Source organism: Megalobrama amblycephala, linkage group LG2 (genome assembly GCF_018812025.1).
Source record: "Megalobrama amblycephala isolate DHTTF-2021 linkage group LG2, ASM1881202v1, whole genome shotgun sequence".
Lineage (NCBI taxonomy): Eukaryota > Metazoa > Chordata > Actinopteri > Cypriniformes > Xenocyprididae > Megalobrama > Megalobrama amblycephala.
Genome location: NC_063045.1, coordinates 17,353,093 through 17,370,893, shown reverse-complemented (window position 1 = coordinate 17,370,893; position 17,801 = coordinate 17,353,093). Strand labels below are relative to the sequence as shown.

The 17,801-nt window shown below is 38.3% G+C and overlaps 1 protein-coding gene across 1 annotated transcript in view; it reads left to right on the top strand.

The window, feature by feature from the left end:
- The window catches only part of lrp1ba (low density lipoprotein receptor-related protein 1Ba), a 306,610-nt gene that overhangs the window by 71,608 nt on the left and 217,201 nt on the right, over positions 1-17,801 (top strand). The window contains 4 exon segments of the mRNA XM_048163800.1: positions 4,715-4,834; positions 10,452-10,580; positions 14,607-14,864; positions 15,251-15,413. Coding sequence (XP_048019757.1) covers positions 4,715-4,834; positions 10,452-10,580; positions 14,607-14,864; positions 15,251-15,413 — 670 coding nt within the window.

The following is a 17,801-nucleotide window of genomic DNA, read 5'->3' as shown; positions in this document are numbered from 1 at the left end:
AACAAAAAAAAACTTTTAAACTTTTATCGAGACAAGTTTATGTTGAAGACTTTTGTTGTCATGAAGATTTAGTAGACATCATTTGAAAATTCTTTTGAGATCATTACAAAAGACAAAATCAAACACTAATCCAGGTATGTGCCATTGTTTGCAGATACCTTCACTAATAAACAAATACAAATATTGTCGTCCTTGTCTTAGAGGTCAGTAATATTATCTGACCTGTTTCTGGCACATTCAAGGAAGTCATCCTTGGTTTGTGTATTACTTCCTTTGTATATTTCTGACTGCTTAGCAACTGTTACAAACAATGCAATTTTGTAGCTTCACAGGAATTTGACAATCCTTAGCTAATGGCTCCAAATGTTAGAATTCATCAAATAAATTCTAAATTCATTCATCCAGAGAGTCTGCAAGTGTTCGCTCGAGTGCTGGAAATGTAGGCATATTACAGTATGATGGGAGCAGCTGAGGGTTAAGTGCTTTGCCCAGGGGCGAAACTACAGTGGTCACGGGAAGGGCAGTTTCATGTGCCAAGTTGATGTCCTTTGGTAGCTCGACTAGGATTTGGATGAGCCACCAAGTGCAGAGCCTTTACAGCCACATCAATCTGGCTAAGTGTAGATTTAGACGTTAAGCACAGTTCATTTGTGTCAGTTTATCTGTAGTTTATCTGAATCCTCTTCCAACATTGGCAGTCGATTCTGAAGTGTTGATGAAGGGGCAAAATAAACCAGCTCTGTTTCACAGTTACACCTCAGATGTCTCACATCCACCTCCTATCAGTTTCTCTAGGTTGAGGTGCAGGTGTTTGTGAAGTTATGCAATATTACTTTTTGCTGTTACTGTGAAAACATACCATGTCAGTTTTGTTTTTCAGTTTTTCATTTCAATTTCCATACCATTTTCCATTTAGGGGGTCTTGGCATTGAGTTTTCTGCATTTTCTTTATTGCTTTAGAAAGTCGACTTCCCTTCTGGTTCCAACCTCCGTCCTTTCTTTTCTAACAAAGCATGTTTTTGCTCAACTGTCATCTATTTATAAACACTGCCTGGTAGGTGCGAACCCCCCGGTCACCTGCTCTGATCTCACAAACAGAAAAATACACAAGCGCGCTCTCGTTCCACTGCAGTGATGGCCTAGCTGTCTGAGCCCTGGGGACGGTGGCCGCTCTAATGATGGAGACTGAGGGGAAGACCTGCTGTGAGTGAATAATAGGACTGTCCAGACATATGCCGTGTTCTTTGGACTGGTGATTCCTGCTGGGAAGGGGGCGTGGCTTATGATGCAGCTTTCTGATTGGTTCGTTTAGACATCTGAGGAAGATATTGAGATGCTAAAGTCAGGTGAAGCTGATGTGAAAGGTTTTAAATTAAATATGTGATTTAAAAGCAAAAAACAAATGTAGTTTATAATAGATTCATAAATGATTGCTTCCCTTGTGTGTTGCTCTCAGTTTGATTGACATGCATGTTCATGTACCTTCTATTAAGTCTACCCATTTTATTTTATTTTATTTAGAGATGCGCAGATACTAAATTTCTCTGTCGATACTGATTTGTCACATCACATTTAAGAGCGTCAAAACACCATTTATTGTTTGAATGTTGTGATAAAATGAAAGAATTTGAAAGAGGAGACTTATCAGAAAAAAAAAATCCTATCAGAAGTAACAAAGCACAAAGCTCTTTGCAATTATTGGATGGGAGGCGCTACAAATTGATGTTTGATGTAGCAAAAAACAACAACAACAAAAATGCAGATCTGGCAACCCTGGTTTTAACTACGGGTGATTCATAGGGTCAAATAGAGCCTGCATTATAGAGCCTGCGTTATTGTCGCATTAACTAAATTCAATACAAGAGAGATTTTCTTCACACACAGTATGAGTTGCAGTCTGAACACATTTTTACGCACCCTTTTGAATGACAGGATATCGGCCCTGATCATCAACTGTTTTTAAAATAGTGATAATAATAGCTTTTATTGGCCGATATCGATTGTTGGCCGATACATCGGTGCATCTCTTCATTTATTTTATTTTGTTTTGTTTTTCCTCCCTTATAGAAATCATTGCAGGTCTCTACTAGCCATTTAAAAAAGAACAAGCCATTCATTTTTTTTTTTTTTTGTCATTGTTGTTTCTTTGATTTTTTCTTTTCTTTTCTTTTTGAAAATATTGAAAAGAAGGACAAGTGGACGCTGTTCAATATGTACTAGCCCAACTTTGTATTTCAGTTAAAAAATATGAATAGCATTTGTGAACCATTTCATTGGATCTTTTGAATGTGACAAACTTAGAGGTGGTCCGAAAAAAAAAACAGCTGTGGCATTTAAGTCTGTATAGATTTTCAAGGTTTCGGCCTTCAATTTTTAATGTGGTACGGGACTCCCGAGAGTGATTGATTGTTCACAGCAGCTAAAGTTCAAGCTCTTTGGGTTGGGGTAGAGAAATAGATCTACAGGCATTTACCTTTACGCCCCTGTAAGACTCAGCACCCTTCCTGGACCGCTGCCGTAAGCACTACATCACCCAGCGAGTGTCAGAGGAAGTAGGGCTCCTCACTGAGAGAAAATCACCTTGAGGGAGAGCTCTGGAGTTCACTGGAGATAAATCCTGTTGTGCGGGAGCCTAACTCGCAGCGAGAGTCCACCCATAATGGCCTCCTTCCCGCTCAGAGGAGATTAGTGTGAATCCGGGTGGCGGAGAGCGTCCTACAGTAGCTGCACACATTCGACACCACTCGCCATGTAAACAATGATTCTGACCTATTTTTGAAGTTACGTTTGAAGTTTTTGGTTTCTAGCATAAGCATTGATTGCTCCAAAGAGTGATTCTCTTCTGATAATCAAATCTCCCCACCTGCTGTTTTGAATCGGAGATGTCTAGATTCTACTGTCTTTGTAAATGTATGTTTCCCATTCTTTTTCTTTGATAGATTTCTGTGAAGTTCCTGTTTTCCGCACCAAATGGGCAAAGACTGACATTTCAAGAAAGTCAAAATCTCTGGGGTTAGATAAGTGTCAAAAACATTAGACACAAAATAAAAAGTCACTTGCGTCTTTTATTAGCAGTTTTCTTTGCTTCCTTTTTTGCTGGTAAAAATTTACGATTGCAGTTACTGCTTTTCTTTTACACTGCCAGAGACTTTATTTATGCATTCAAATGGTTTGTTTAGATGGGATAATTAAATTGTGAATAAAATAATAGCCTTTTGTTGGCACTGCATCATGTTTCATTTCTGAGATGTTTTATGTCATTTGTTTGTGTCGGTTTGGCATGCTGCCGTTGTCTTTGATTGCAACATTTAAGTTTATTAGTTAGGTCATCTTCATCCTTGGGCATGAATTCCACCATACTTTTGGCGCAAATGCAATGCATATGAAGTTCATTATTTATTTCAAGTCATGTTGTTTTATTTTTCTGTGTGGTTGTTCTTGGAAAACTGTCTTGGATTGTTTTTAAGCATAAATACTGTTTTGTCAAATGTTGTACTGATGACAACTAGTCAAGTCAAGTCAGAACAAAAACTTGTTGTAAAGGGTTAGTTACCCCTCAAAATGAAAGATTTGTCATTTCATTTACTCACCCTTGTCTCTCGAAATCCGTATGTGTACGTGTTTTGTGGAAACAAAAGATGTTATTGCTCACAGTTCTTGTTATGTGAAAGAATAAAACGACAGATTTTAGTGGCTCAGATGCCCCATCTGCATAAATAAATAAAGAACTCTTTATAGCCAAGATTATGAAATATTTCAGGAACTGTTAGTCGCTCCCCGTCGCTAGTCCCACATATAAATAGTTAAACATCTTCCAGCTCAAGTGGATACACATTCGCTGTAATAGATAAAAAGCCATTATATTTCACTTTCAGTTAAACTCATATTGTAAAACGCTTTGCATTACCCTTAAACGCTGTGATACATTTTTAAAGAAGTACTTAATTTAAAACCGTCAGACTCAAGCCATTCCGAGCGCATGCCTGGGGTGGGTCGGTGAATTTCTCAGTGCATAGTTATTATTAATGTGGGCTTCATAGCACGCTAGAAATCTCTTGCTCGCGATTAGACGTTTAGAGTGGCTAAAATACCTCCAATCTTTCTCTTTTTCGCTCTTTCCTGTGTAATATTTATTGCCACACACTTAAATCCATCACAAATGGTAAAAAAAGGAAAGGTGACCTGTTAGCCACACCCCCAAATGAATAAAAACATCAGATATGGGCTATGGCTGTTGTAATTGAAACAGATTGCAGCCCAAGCGTTTATAAATCACTGCTATTTTTCAACCGATTCTGGGATCAATAAATAAGTAAAGATGGGGGCATCTTCATGTGGCGCACAACGCGGGCAAACGTGATCGTCAAACGTTCCTCATTATGAGGCCGTAAGCGTTTCACAGGTGATAAATATTACACAATGCTCTACCATTGTGTATTGACAGCAGCTTGGAGCAAGAGCTCGCCTGGAAGAATTGCATCCACGGAAACAGGCCTTAAGTGCCACTTAAAAAGCGCTGAATCATGGTGTCATAATGAGGCTGCATCTGTTCAACTTTTAAAAAATGATTTCATATTGGCGAAATGGCATTGTGCTTTTATGGAGGGTTTCACTGAGTGTAAATGCATGTTCATTGTGTGAGTGAACTCTGTGCAGGATATTAAGACTGTGAATCAAAAAGAGTGAGTTTAAATGTGTGTTTGTGTCTTCTCAGAGTTGGTGCGCAGCTGCCAGGAGTGGAGGTGTCAGTTTGACTGTGTGATCATGAGAAACGGGACGTCCTGTTTCTGCGGGGAAGGTTTCGAACTAGACGAGGATGGGAGACGATGTCGAGGTGAGGGTCATTACCATCTGAAACTCTGTTTGAAGAATTTAAAGCTTTAGAAATATCATTGAATTTAATTGTACTACTTTGGTTATAATTTTGTTACAGTTAGTAAAGCAACAAGATAAAATTTAGTCCAATAAAAACATCCTATCCCTCCTCCTGATGAAAAATGTAGCATTATATTTAAAGCATCTTGTTTTAGTTCATCAAAAGAGCTTTTCTAAACCAGATCAAGCTATGCTAAGCTAGCATCAAGCTGTTAGCTGCCTGAAAATATTTAAATTTGACCATATTTAGCTTTGGTATTTTGGTGTATAAATTGAAAGGTATTGATATTTTTTATGATTAAGTAAAATGTCATAATTTGGTTTTGTATCAGTTCAAATCACACACTGAATAGAGTAAAAAGTAGTCTTATCTGATGAAAAAAGTAACGTGTTTGCAATATCTTGTTTTAACTAACCAAAACAGCTTTTCTTAAAGGGTTAGTTCACCCAAAAATGAAAATTCTGTCATTTATTACTCACCCTCATGCTGTTCCACACCCGTAAGGCCTTCGTTCATCTTCGGAACACAAATTAAGATATTTTAGTTGAAATCCGATGGCTCCGTGAGGCCTCCATAGGGAGCAATGACATTTCCTCTCTCAAGATCCATAAAGGTACTAAAAACATATTTAAATCAGTTCATGTGAGTACAGTGGTTCAATATTAATATTATAAAGCGACAAGAATGTTTTTGGTGCGCCAATTGACACGCGATTAAGTTTTTTTCCTAAGTAGCCACGACAGCGACACTCGATGATCCATTTTAGGCCCCGTTTACACTAATGCATTTTTGTTTTAAAATGAATACGTTTTGCTACGGTTACGCCTGTCGTTTACACTACGCCAGCGTTTTCGAACCTCAAAAATGGAGACTTTTGAAAACACTGCAGACCCCATTTTAGTTTGAAAACGCCGGTGTTGCATTTCAGTATACTGTAGACCTTATCCACCAGAGAACCCACGCACCGAACTTAAGTTTTTGTGGTTGCTCCTATATTTCTATGGCATGACTAAATATTTGTAGTCTCAGTCATCAGTTTAGAAACAGGCACCTCAACCCCTGTGATGTGTGGCAGCAGCAGCGTGAGATCTCGGGAGAATAACCAAGCAGACACTGATCAAGTGTGGTACAAAGCGTTCTCAGATTTATTCAGGAAGAAGGGACATATTTATAGACATAGGTCAAACAACAATCTCCAGGATGGTTTGAGCATCCAATCATACGACTTAAGAATCAAACCTTACCATGTATGGCATTTCAAGAAATATAACAAATAAGAAATGTGTGTGTGTCTTCAACTTCTGGTTACGTGTGAGAGTGTCAGTGTGTCTAAGGACTACTACTTCTTGTTTTGTCTAGGTAGGCACATGATGTGCACAAAGGAAAAATCCCAAGACACAGAGAAAGTCAAAAACTGAAGCCCAATAAATAAGAAATTATTTAACACTGTCAAAGAATAATTAGCTGGTGAAGTGGATTTACCTGTTGTAGAGTTAATGAAAGTTGTCATGAGCATTGTTATATTTAAAGCAGATGTCTTAATAAATGTCAGTAGACCGGGAAGATTTTAAAACAAGCAATAGGCCCTTATCCGCAAAGCAGTGGATCTGTAGTCCCGTCTTACCTTCGCGCCGGCGACTTCTCGGGACAATGTTTTAATAAAATGCGAACTGTTTGTCAAGAATTTACACAGTCAGGTTCTTTTGGTAATGTTATTTATTATTTCCTTTCTGTAACTGCCTTGCTTAGGGTTTCCACGAGCAAAAACTTTAGCAATGTGTCCTTGAATTGCTGTCAAAGTTTTATCACAATGATTATGTCCACACAAATCTGTTAGCCTATTTGAAATAACAAGGATATTGTCTAAAAAAACAAATCTTTATTTTTAAAAATTGGTAGGCTATGATAACGGTATTGTTCTTGTGAGATTTATTTACGAGTAAGGGACACCTGAAAGTAGCACATCCACATATAATACTCCGAAGAATTAATGATGTGAAGATTTTAGATCATTTTACATAATACCAGTTTAAAGTCCGCGTGAACCGGAAGTCGCAAACGACTTTTCTCCAGTGTTGTGACGCATTTCCAAGTGAAACGGAATATTAAATAGAGGGCAGAGTTTTACTTTAGCGCTCCTCCTCTCCATCTCTCGCTCATAGCAGACTAAAGGTTGGAGGGGAGTGGTTTAAACGATTTCAACCCAAGCCGTCAAACTGATGTCATCAGAGAAGGGGCACCGTTGCAGAGGGGAGGAGCATTTTCAGATTTTGATTAAATATTACGAAGCCAAACCATTTTTTTGTGTGGATTGACTTGCACGGATGAATTGTTCACAAAACTAGCAATTTGAGCTAACAAAATAAATAAGTTCAATTTTGATTTGATGTGTACTTTATACTGAACTGGTGTAATATATTAAGATTGTATAATTTGTAAGAAGTGTATTGAAAATACAAAACGGAAGTATGTGTTTATTTCATGTTATTCCCTGGAAAAATAATTTGATTCCATTCATTTAATGCTGCTATAACAATGAGTACTGTTGTAAATCCTCTGTATATTTTTGTATGTGACAGTCTTGTTCTGCAATAAAGAGATGAATGATGACAATGTTTTTTACTATGGTAAAAATTCCATGTACAGGAGTCAGTTTTTACAACATGTAGAAATAGTATTATATTAAACACAATTTTTATTATTTTGTATGTCATATTTATCGAAATAAAACTGAAAAAAAAATTGATTTTTGATATTTAGAAAGAATAAGCTTATGCTGATCTTTATTGTAGGCTATTCAGGCACTGAAATAAGTACATTAAAGGTGCTAAAGAGGATGTTTTGTTTTATACATTTTTGCAATATTACTTGAAACTGTCTTTACTAACTGATAAAAGACTATTTATTAGGTGCACTGAAAGGAATAATATTAATATACATCATCTGTGCACGAGGTAGGGCCTTAAAAACATCAGCCAATCGTTTACGCGATGATCGCCATCTGGCTTGTCAATCACTGCCATGACGTTCCTTGTGAGAGACGCGCAGCTGCGCGCTCCAGTAACTTTCCACACTCCACAGGCGCCGCATGCAAAGTGTGAAAGACGTGCGCGGATTGGCCCTCTGGCTTGTCAATCACTGCCGTGACGTTCCTTGTGAGAGACTTTCCACACTCCACAGGCGCCGCATGCAATGTTTTTGTCAGGAGACAGGAGTAACAACTGCAGATTATGAGTTACCTGCGGTGAGTCCGACATAATGAATCCACTAACTTCACACAGCGAATGCCGGTGGTAAACACTCGTGTTCCAATACTCGTGCACAAGTTTTGGGAGGCGTTCCCTCGAATTGAGCTGTGAAGGAGGGGGGTTGTTCTTGCGCATGCGCTCATTTCAAAAACTCATTAACAGTCTTTGGTTTCTCAGTCGACGGAAAGATCCTCTTTAGCACCTTTAAGCATTGAATGCTTAAAGGTGCACATAAATGTTGGAAATGTGCGTTTATTTCACAAATACTGACAAATACATATAAAAAGCTTCATGTGCAATAAACACAGCAAAGTTTGCAAGTGCTCCGTATTCAACTCCTCTGACTTCAAGCAAATCTCGCCGATCGGTAATTTCGTTTGAGATCTGCCAAACACCTCGCCTTGAATTTACATGAAATTAGGTGACTACAGTCATCCTCTAACCACATTTGTGGCATATGTACAACTATTGGGTGCACTTGATTCGAGAGGCGCTAATGTTCCATTATGCTGACGGAAGTGAGGATCCACTGCTTTGAGTCCAAACGGAAGTTGTGTGACGTCAAAATGGTTTATTCATTCATAAATACGTAAGATCACTGTGGAAATACAAACCGGAAGTCAAAAGACAATGAGTGCAGTGCTGAAAAGGGGCGGAGCTACATAAAGTCTATAGGTGTGTAGCTACTGTCTAATGAGAGTTTGAATATCATTTAGTGTGTCGTACTGAAAGCAGCAATGGACAGTTCACCTCAGATCTTCAAAATAAATAAAAGGAAACAAGAATGTTCAAACTGTCAACAGACAAGTGTATTCTACAAAGATTGTTTCAGAAACTCAGTATGTATTTTTAATAATGGTAAAATGGTGTAATATTCATGAATTTGATTATGTACTTATCCATTTTGTTGCAAGTGCCAGGAGCTTGTAGAGAGAGCCTGCCCACACGCTCTTCTGATTGCTGTGATTTTTGATTGATTTTGATTCTTATAGTCGCATCACGTCTGGTGTGGACAGAAGACTTGTTTGACTTCCATCGCTGCTGTGCAGAATGATTGGTGTATGACATCAAAGTACCACAAGAGCGTTTGGAGAGGATACGACTCCTTATGCTTTTGAATTGCACTCGCGGTACTTTGATGTCATACTCCGACTGGTCTGTGCTGATGCATCTCAAACAAGCGTAAATTGTTTGTCGCTGGAATCTTATCGCATTGCGTTTGGTTTGGACACGGTGTAATATGTGATGAAAAACATAGCCTTATGTTAGCTAATCAAAATTTGAGCTATGCCAAGCTAGTAGGCTACAAACTTGGATAATTTGAATATTAGTTGCGTCCGACATCGCGTACTGAGTAGGTACTACATTTGAATTAGAATTTATTGATTCATGATCATTAAAAAAGTACTGTCTATATATGATTATGGGTAGTATGAATGAAATTCGCCATGTTGTTACTGTCACGTGACCTACCAGCATCTGTTGCGTCGCTTCACTGCCATTCACAAATCCCCTCCTGTGGCCTCATGGGATAGTAAAGTGACACACTGAAACTTTGAATGCACACTTCAGAATCTCGGCGGAAGTTGTAGGTCATCCGGGGACTTTTCGCCTGCTGTTTTTTGAATACTGTGTACTCTGACATACTACTCTTATGGCATACGGTTTTTTTTGCATATACTATATAGTAGGAAAGTATTCGATTTTGGACGCAGCGTTTAATTCACTTTTTTTTTTTGTAATCTGATTTATTTTGTATCAGTTCTAACACGACAGGGAACAGAATATCCATAAAAAGTTTTCAGCCAAAATCTGATGAAAAATGTTGTATGTTTGCAAAATCTTGTTTTAGCTAATCAGAAAAGCTTTTCTTATTTGGTTAGAGCTGTTAAGATGCTTGTTAGCTACCTGAAAATGTATATATATTTTGCTTTGGTAATTTGAAAGATATTATTTCACATTATTATTTTTTAAAATTTATTTTGTAAACTGATTATGTATCAGTTCTAATCAGCCACTAAATAGAGTACCCACAAAAAGTTGCCTTAGCTAATACCATTTTTGAGGTCTCTAGCAAAGCTAGCTGTGCTTGTTTCTCTAATGCCTGAACTTAAACCTCAGAGATATTGTTGTTGATTTCATGATGAATTGTGATTATGTCAACCAAAACAGCAATTTACTCACCCTTCCTTCGCCATACATAATTTGCATATTCATGTATTTTGATAGGGTCCAGCGGAATGGCGACATTAAGAGTTGGGTTTGCATATTTAGGTCATGTTTGAGCACATTTGGTGTTTAATAAATAGCCCCGCTGTTGCCCGCAGATCATGATGAATGCAGGGATTATGGGACATGCAGTCAGATCTGTATGAACACGCAGGGATCATACAGATGCGCTTGCACAGATGGCTTCAGCCTGCAGGCCAACAGACGATCCTGCAAAGCCAAAACAGGTGAGTCCATTTATCTTTCCTGTTAGTTCCAGTCCAAAAACAGTGCATTAAGCAACATGTATTTTACTTTGAAATAACAAGTCTAAAAATAATTTAACCCATGTATAAATCAAATATTTGCTCAAGTTGCCATACTAAGTGCTGGAGAGATGGACAACAGTTCCAACTTTGTGAGAGAGTAATAAACTAATATAATAAGCTTTTGACTGATTTATTGCACATTGTTAAGTGGCTGGGCTTTAGGGTACAGTTTGTTGTACTTGCTTCAGTCCACTAATGGGTTTTGGTGTTTTTTTGAGTTCATTGCTATGTGGTTGCAACAATGTTCAGGTAGTTGCTAGCTTGTTTGCTATGGAGTTCTGAGGGTGTTTTTAACGCATTTCTCTGTGGTTTCTTGGGTGTTCTGGGTAGTTGCTAGTTGGTTGCTAATGAGTTCTCAGGGGGTTTTAATGCATTGCTACAGTAGGCTATGTGGTTGTGGGGGGTTCTATGTAGCTGGTTACTAAGGGGTTCTGAGGGGTTTTAGCACATTGCTATGTAGTTTTTAGGGTGTTCTGGGTAGTTTCTAAGCAGTTGCTAAGAGGTTTTGAGTTTTGCAACAGTATTTATTTATTTGGGGGCTCTGGATAGTTGCTAGCTACTTGCTAACAGGTTCTAAGGCTTTTTTAGTCTTAACACATTGCTGTGTGATTGCTAGTAGGGCTGCCCCCGACTGAAGATTTTTCTAGTCAACTATTGTTTGTTCATTTAGTTGACTAATCACACGTTAATAGTCATGTAATTACTTAAATATATACTGAGGAGAATACTAAACCATAATGAGCTTTTAATATATATATAGGCGTAACACTACACCACATCATTTAAAAAGTAGGGGCAGTGAGGGCACTCTAACCCAATGGTTAGAGAGTCAGGCTTTAAACCCAAAGGTCGTGGGTTCGATTCTCAGTACTAGCAGGAAATGTAGGTAGGGGGAGTGAATGAACAGTGCTCTCTTCCACTCTTATTACCCACAACTGAGGTGTCTAACCACCAATCTCTCCCTGGGCGCTGCAGCAAAAAATGGCTGCCCACTGCTCCGAGTGTGTGTTTACATGGTGTGTGTTCAATACTAACTGCTGTGTGTGTGCACTTGGATGGGTGAAATGCAGAGGACAAATTCTGAGTATGGGACAACATACTTGGCTACCCGACACTTTCACTTTCGTAATTTAGCCAAAGCGCCCACATAAAGCTTGCTGCAAAGCACCGGCAAAAGTAATGATTATGAATGTCGGAAAAAATAGAGAGTCGATCCTTACTCTCATCTCTGCAGTGAACACACCTTTGAGAAATGCACCTTTCATACGGATTACATAAGCAGAGAGTATTTGTTTTCGATTTAAATTGGTTCATTTAAAAGTAGACATTTCAAGCCTATGAGACAAGTAGCCTATATTCTTCAGGGAGACCGAGATGGCAAAAAAGCACATCCTGTGTTTTCTTTATTTTAGAAAGGACAACATTTTCTTGTTATTGTGAGTTTACAGTTTCGAATAATGTATTACTTTTATCTGTATGACCAAAAATGATGGAGTATTTTAAGCTGTTTCTGCTTTTGTCAGGAAAAAAAATGCAAGTGATCGAGCCGGTGCCTCCATATCATGCAGTATACACGCTAATACTTCAGCTTCCACACTCCACTCAAACACTTGGATATGCACATAATAATAACACACATTTATCTAGGTTAACGTTAGAGTGAGCAACCAAGTAAAGTTACTGCTACTAACATGTTTCAAATGATAAGCCATATTTGAGGCTAACTGACCGGTTTCACAGACAGGGCTTACCCTAAACCAGGATTAGGCTTTAATTCAATTAGGATATTTAAGTAGCTTTTATAAATGTACACTGGGAAAAAAAAGAAGAAGAAAAAAAAAAAAACATTACTGGTGTGCATCTTGAGACAAAAGATATGTCAGTGCAAGTTGCTTTCAGTTAAAACAGCTCAAACATGCATTTTAGTCAAGCACTAGCTTAAAGGAACACTACACTTTTTTTTGAAAATAGGCTCATTTTCCAACTTCCCTAGAGTTAAACAGTTGAGTTTGACCGTTTTCAAATCCATTCAGCCGATTTCCGGGTCTGGTGGTACCACTTTTAGCATAGCTTAGCATAGTACATTGAATCTGATTAGACCATTAGCATCTCGCTCAAAAATGTTTTGATAAACTCAAAAGAGTTTTGATATTTTTTTCCTATTTAAAACTTGACACTTCTGTAGTTACATCGTGTACTAAGACCGACGGAAAATGAAAAGTTGCGATATGGCCGATATGGCTAGAAACTATACTCTCATTCTGGCGTAATAATCAAGGAACTTTGCTGCCGTACCATGGGTACATGATGTAACTACAGAAGAGTCAAGTTTTAAACAGGAAAAATATCAAAACTCTTTGGTCATTTTTGATCGAGATGCTAACGGTCTAATCAGATTCAATGAACTATGCTAAGCTATGCTAAAAGTGGTACCGCCAGACCTGGAGATTGGTTGAATGGATTCGAGAATGGTAAAACTCAACTGTTTAACTCTAGGGGAGTTGGAAAATGAGCCTATTTTCAAAAAAAGTGGAGTGTTCCTTTTAAGCCTTGTCTGTGAAACCGGGGGTAAGCCTTTTTTTGTCAACTAACATTTAGTCGACTATTAGGGGCAGCCCTAATTGCTAGTTCTGGGTAGTCTAATGGTTTTTTTAGGGTTAGAGGGTTGTTGAAATGCTTAATCTAAGTATTAGCACATAATAATAGCATTTACTACAGCGAATATATTCTCTTAGCAAGAACCACTGGAAAATAGCCTAAGTGTCCAGTATTGAAAACAAAGAAAGGTCAACAAAATCCACACTTGACATTTCACGCAGCATTTAAATTATAGTTGTCCTAACATTTTAAGAACTTGTCTAGACTAGATGGGTAAACACAACGCCTTCTGGGAAGTTTGATTGAACAGGAAAGCCTCAGTGGAGTAGCGTGATCACTGTGGTGATCGTCCGGGCACATTAGTATAGATGACACTGTCATTCGCCTGATACGAGTGTCAGTTACACTTATTGTCATCAATATGCAAATGGATGCCGGCAAGCTGGCCTACGACAGTGCCTGTGGGAGAGATAAACAGGGGAGGCCTTAATGGAAAGTCAATCAGAGCCCATCCAGCCCGACCCGCAACTGTCTATCAAATATAGAGATGATTACATGCTCACAGTTAATTGCACTTCATGGTGTCTGTTCATTAGTGTGAAAGGAAAAACAAAAAAACAAGATGATCACAAAGTTTATGTTTGCACAATTGTGTCACTCCAAGTGCGAGCTACTTAATGAACCTGTGTTATATGTTTTATATAGGTAAGCGATAATGAATGAAAATATTTATGTTCATGTAACATGAATATATTTATATTTTGTATGGGTGTTTCGGATCTTTATTCAGCTACATGCACTTTTATGACCCAGGACAGAGTTTTACTTGTCACTTAATAATAATAATAATAATAATAATAATAATAATATAATATAGTGTGAAAATCTTCCACTTTTAGCCATATTGCTAAAATATTTGGTTACCAAAAACATAATTAAAAGCATGTAATTGTTAATATGAGATGATAAATCAAGATAAATTTCAGTTGTGAACATACAAAGTAATTTCATATCAAGCTGTAATTTTGTCAAATTATGCAGAAAGTTGAAAATATTTGTGTGTATTTACGAAACATAAAAAGACAGGAGTCAGCCGTTTTATTCCAAAATGTTTAAACTATAATTTCCACTGTCATTTCCACCATCATTATCGTAATGGTAAAAAAATAACAGAATTCATTTTTTTATTTCTTTTATTTATTTCAGAATTTATTTTCTAAATGTCCACAGTACCGAAAGTGCCCAACATGCAGTGTGTTTAAATATTTTTTAACATAATTTCACAGGAAATATTTATTATATGAATACCTCTAAGGAACTCTATGCATTTTATGTTCCCTCTTTCAGATCCTGGCGATAAACCTCCGGTTCTGTTGACAACAAATATGAATTCTATATCAGTTGTTTACCTCAATGGATCATCTATGCCAAATCTCAAGTCCATGGAGACAAATGGGACTCAAATATTGGACTTTATTTATAGAGAAGAGTCACTCTGTTGGCTCTCAGTGGCGCAGGATACAGGTCAACTGTGGTGTGCCCGCATGACCAAACTCAAAGGGTTTTCAGAAAAACATGAGATACGGATAGGTCAGAACCTACAAAGTGAGTATCCACGTCTATTCTTAAAGTGCAAATTAAGGAAAATCTTGTAACTTTGATGTTTTATTCAGAGCAAGTGTAAACTAATGTCCTTTGAAGTTTTATGAACTTGAGTGTTTTGCGTTTAATGTCCAAATACATTTTCTCAGTTGCCCTTTTCCCCCCACATTCATTTTACCTCTTGAAGCGTTTAATGATCTGCTAATGAAGTGTTTAATGTCAGAAGGTTAAGTGTGTCAAGTGTGCATGTCAAGGCACTGAATGTCAGTTGTTGCTTCTTTGAAGCATACATGAATTTTTAATTGTTTCTAACTACCAGATCTCGGCTTACAAACTTTGCTGGTGTTCTGATGTCTCATGTCTAAAAATGAATCATTTGTCCTGTGTAGATGTGGAGCATATGGCCATCGACTGGTTAACAGGAAACTTCTACTTCGTAGACCGAGTGAACGACCGGATATTTGTGTGCAGTGAACAAGGAGATGCATGTGTCACCATCATTGACCTGGACATCCAGAACCCCAAAGGTCTCGCGCTGGATCCCATCATGGGGTACGATCATGAAGACAACCATTAGGTCCTTTTATTTAGGGCTGGCCATTCACAGTATACATGAGATGGTAGCAATGGGCCTTTGCACTGGAATTATTTGCGGGTGGTGGGGGGATGAAATATGTATATTCATTAAATTAATTAATGAAAAGGACATTTGGAAATATGTATTTATTTATTTACTTATTTATCCCAAATAAGCCAATATACTGTGCATATACATGTGACCACACATCAGATTATTATATATAATACACAAATTTTAAACTATTTTTTTTTATAATATTAGCTTTATTCAAGTGTTACAAACAAAAAAGCTGTTTTGCTATTTTTTGTTGTCAGTTTCTGAATAAAATGAGGAAAAATGTGATACATTACCTTTAATTTTTAAATTATTAAATTGCATTTAACAAATTAGTTAATAACAACAACAACGACAACAATAAAATCATGTTTTATATTTACTTAAAATAAGTAATTTATATTAAGCTATTGATTACTATTAATAATAATAATAATCATCATCAGTAGTTTCATAAATAGTTTAAATAGAATAAAGAGTTTATATAATAATAATAACAACAATAATAACAATGTTTTATGTTTACTTAGAATACATATTTTATGTTAAACTATTGATTATTATTATTAATCGGTAGCTTAATAAATAGTTTAAATAGAATAAAGTTTAATAATAATAATAATAATAATAATTAGTACCTTCATTTTGTCACATGTCTGTCTGTTTTTTGCACCATGTTCTGTTTGTCACATGTTCTCCTTGTTTAGTTTTCCCACCATTAGTTGTCATGGTTTCTGATTCGATTAGTGTCCTTGTTTCAGGTGTGTCTTATCTCATTAGTTCCCTCATTAGTTCTTGTATAAGTATTCCTTGATTTTGTTCACTCTTTGTCCTGTCACTGTTTTGTTGTGGATGTGTATTACCTGCCATTTAAGTTATTATTAAACCTTTTGAGTTCATTTGAAAACCTACTTCTCATGCTTCCTTCCGTCTGTGGTCACATACCGTGACAGATGACAGGACCTAAACAAAACAACACCGCCTGTGGGGTTTGAGGCAGAATGACCGCCCATTGGAGAGGTATGTGGAGGAGTTTCTTGAGCTCTCCCATGGGGTGAGCTGGCCTGACGCCTTTCTTCTTGTGTATTTTCGCTTGGGCCTGGATGAGGATACTATTTGCTATAGCGAACCTGCATGTTATTTCTCTCTAGTCGAATCTATTAATCTTATTCTCCATTTAAATGGTTCTAATTTTGAAGTTGAAGAAGTTAAAGAAAGAAAGTATCTTCCTCATCCAGTCCCATTGAAGACACCCATGGCGTCAGCAGCTCACCTAAAGCCAGTTCCCTCCAGATATCCCTTCAATGGATCTGTCCATTTCTGTCCTCCTGCATTTCCCCAAGTCCTCAGTCCAGCGATTAAAGATGGCCGTCATCCGAGAGCCTCGTCACAAGATGGCTGCCACTTCTGAGCCTCGTCGCAGGATGGCCACCATCCCAGAGCCTCATCACAAGATGGCTGCCACTTCTGATCCTCGTCGCAAAATAGACACCACATCAGAGCCTTGTCTCAAGATGGCCACCGCCACGCCTGAGCCCTCAGCCGTAATGGTCTCCACACTTGTGCCCTTAGGCCTTTTAGTGGAGTATGAGGGGATGTCCTGGAACCCAGAGATGGTTCCAACCCCTGAATCCACTCCAGTATCTTCTCCAGTCCCTGAGTTCGCTCCAGTGTCTTCTCCAGCCCCTGAATCTGCTCCAGTGTCTGTTTCAGCCACTGACCAGAGCCCAAAGATGGCTCCAGTCCCAGAATCTGCTCCTACGGAGTCTTCAAAGAGTGCAGCGCTGGTCATTATGGCCACAGCACGTCTGTGTGTGTGGGTGGCACACGCACCGACTACAACTGAGGAGCTCGCCCCAGTCCCAGAATCAGCTCCAGACTCCGCTCCTGTCCCAGAGTCAGCTCCAGACTCCGCTCCAGTCCCTGAGCCCGCTCCAGAGTTCGCTCCAGCCCGTTCGCTCCGTCAAAACCGTGGCTCCTCCCACAGAATTTTTTTTGGGGGGGGGGTCGTGGGCTGGTCCTTCCACTCCGTACCTGCCCACGACCTCCAGGGTGTCCACTCCCTCCCCCTCCCTGGTTGGACTCTCTGGAACGAGGTTGCGCCTTCCAGGAGGGGGGAGTAATGTCACATGTCTGTCTGTTTCTGCACCATGTTCTGTTTGTCGCATGTTCTCCTTGTTTAGTTTTCCCGCCATTAGCTGTCATGGTTTCTGATTTGATTAGTTTCCTTGTTTCAGGTGTCTTATCTCATTAGTTCCCTCATTAGTTTTTGTATAAGTACTCATTGGTTTTGTTCACTCTTTGTC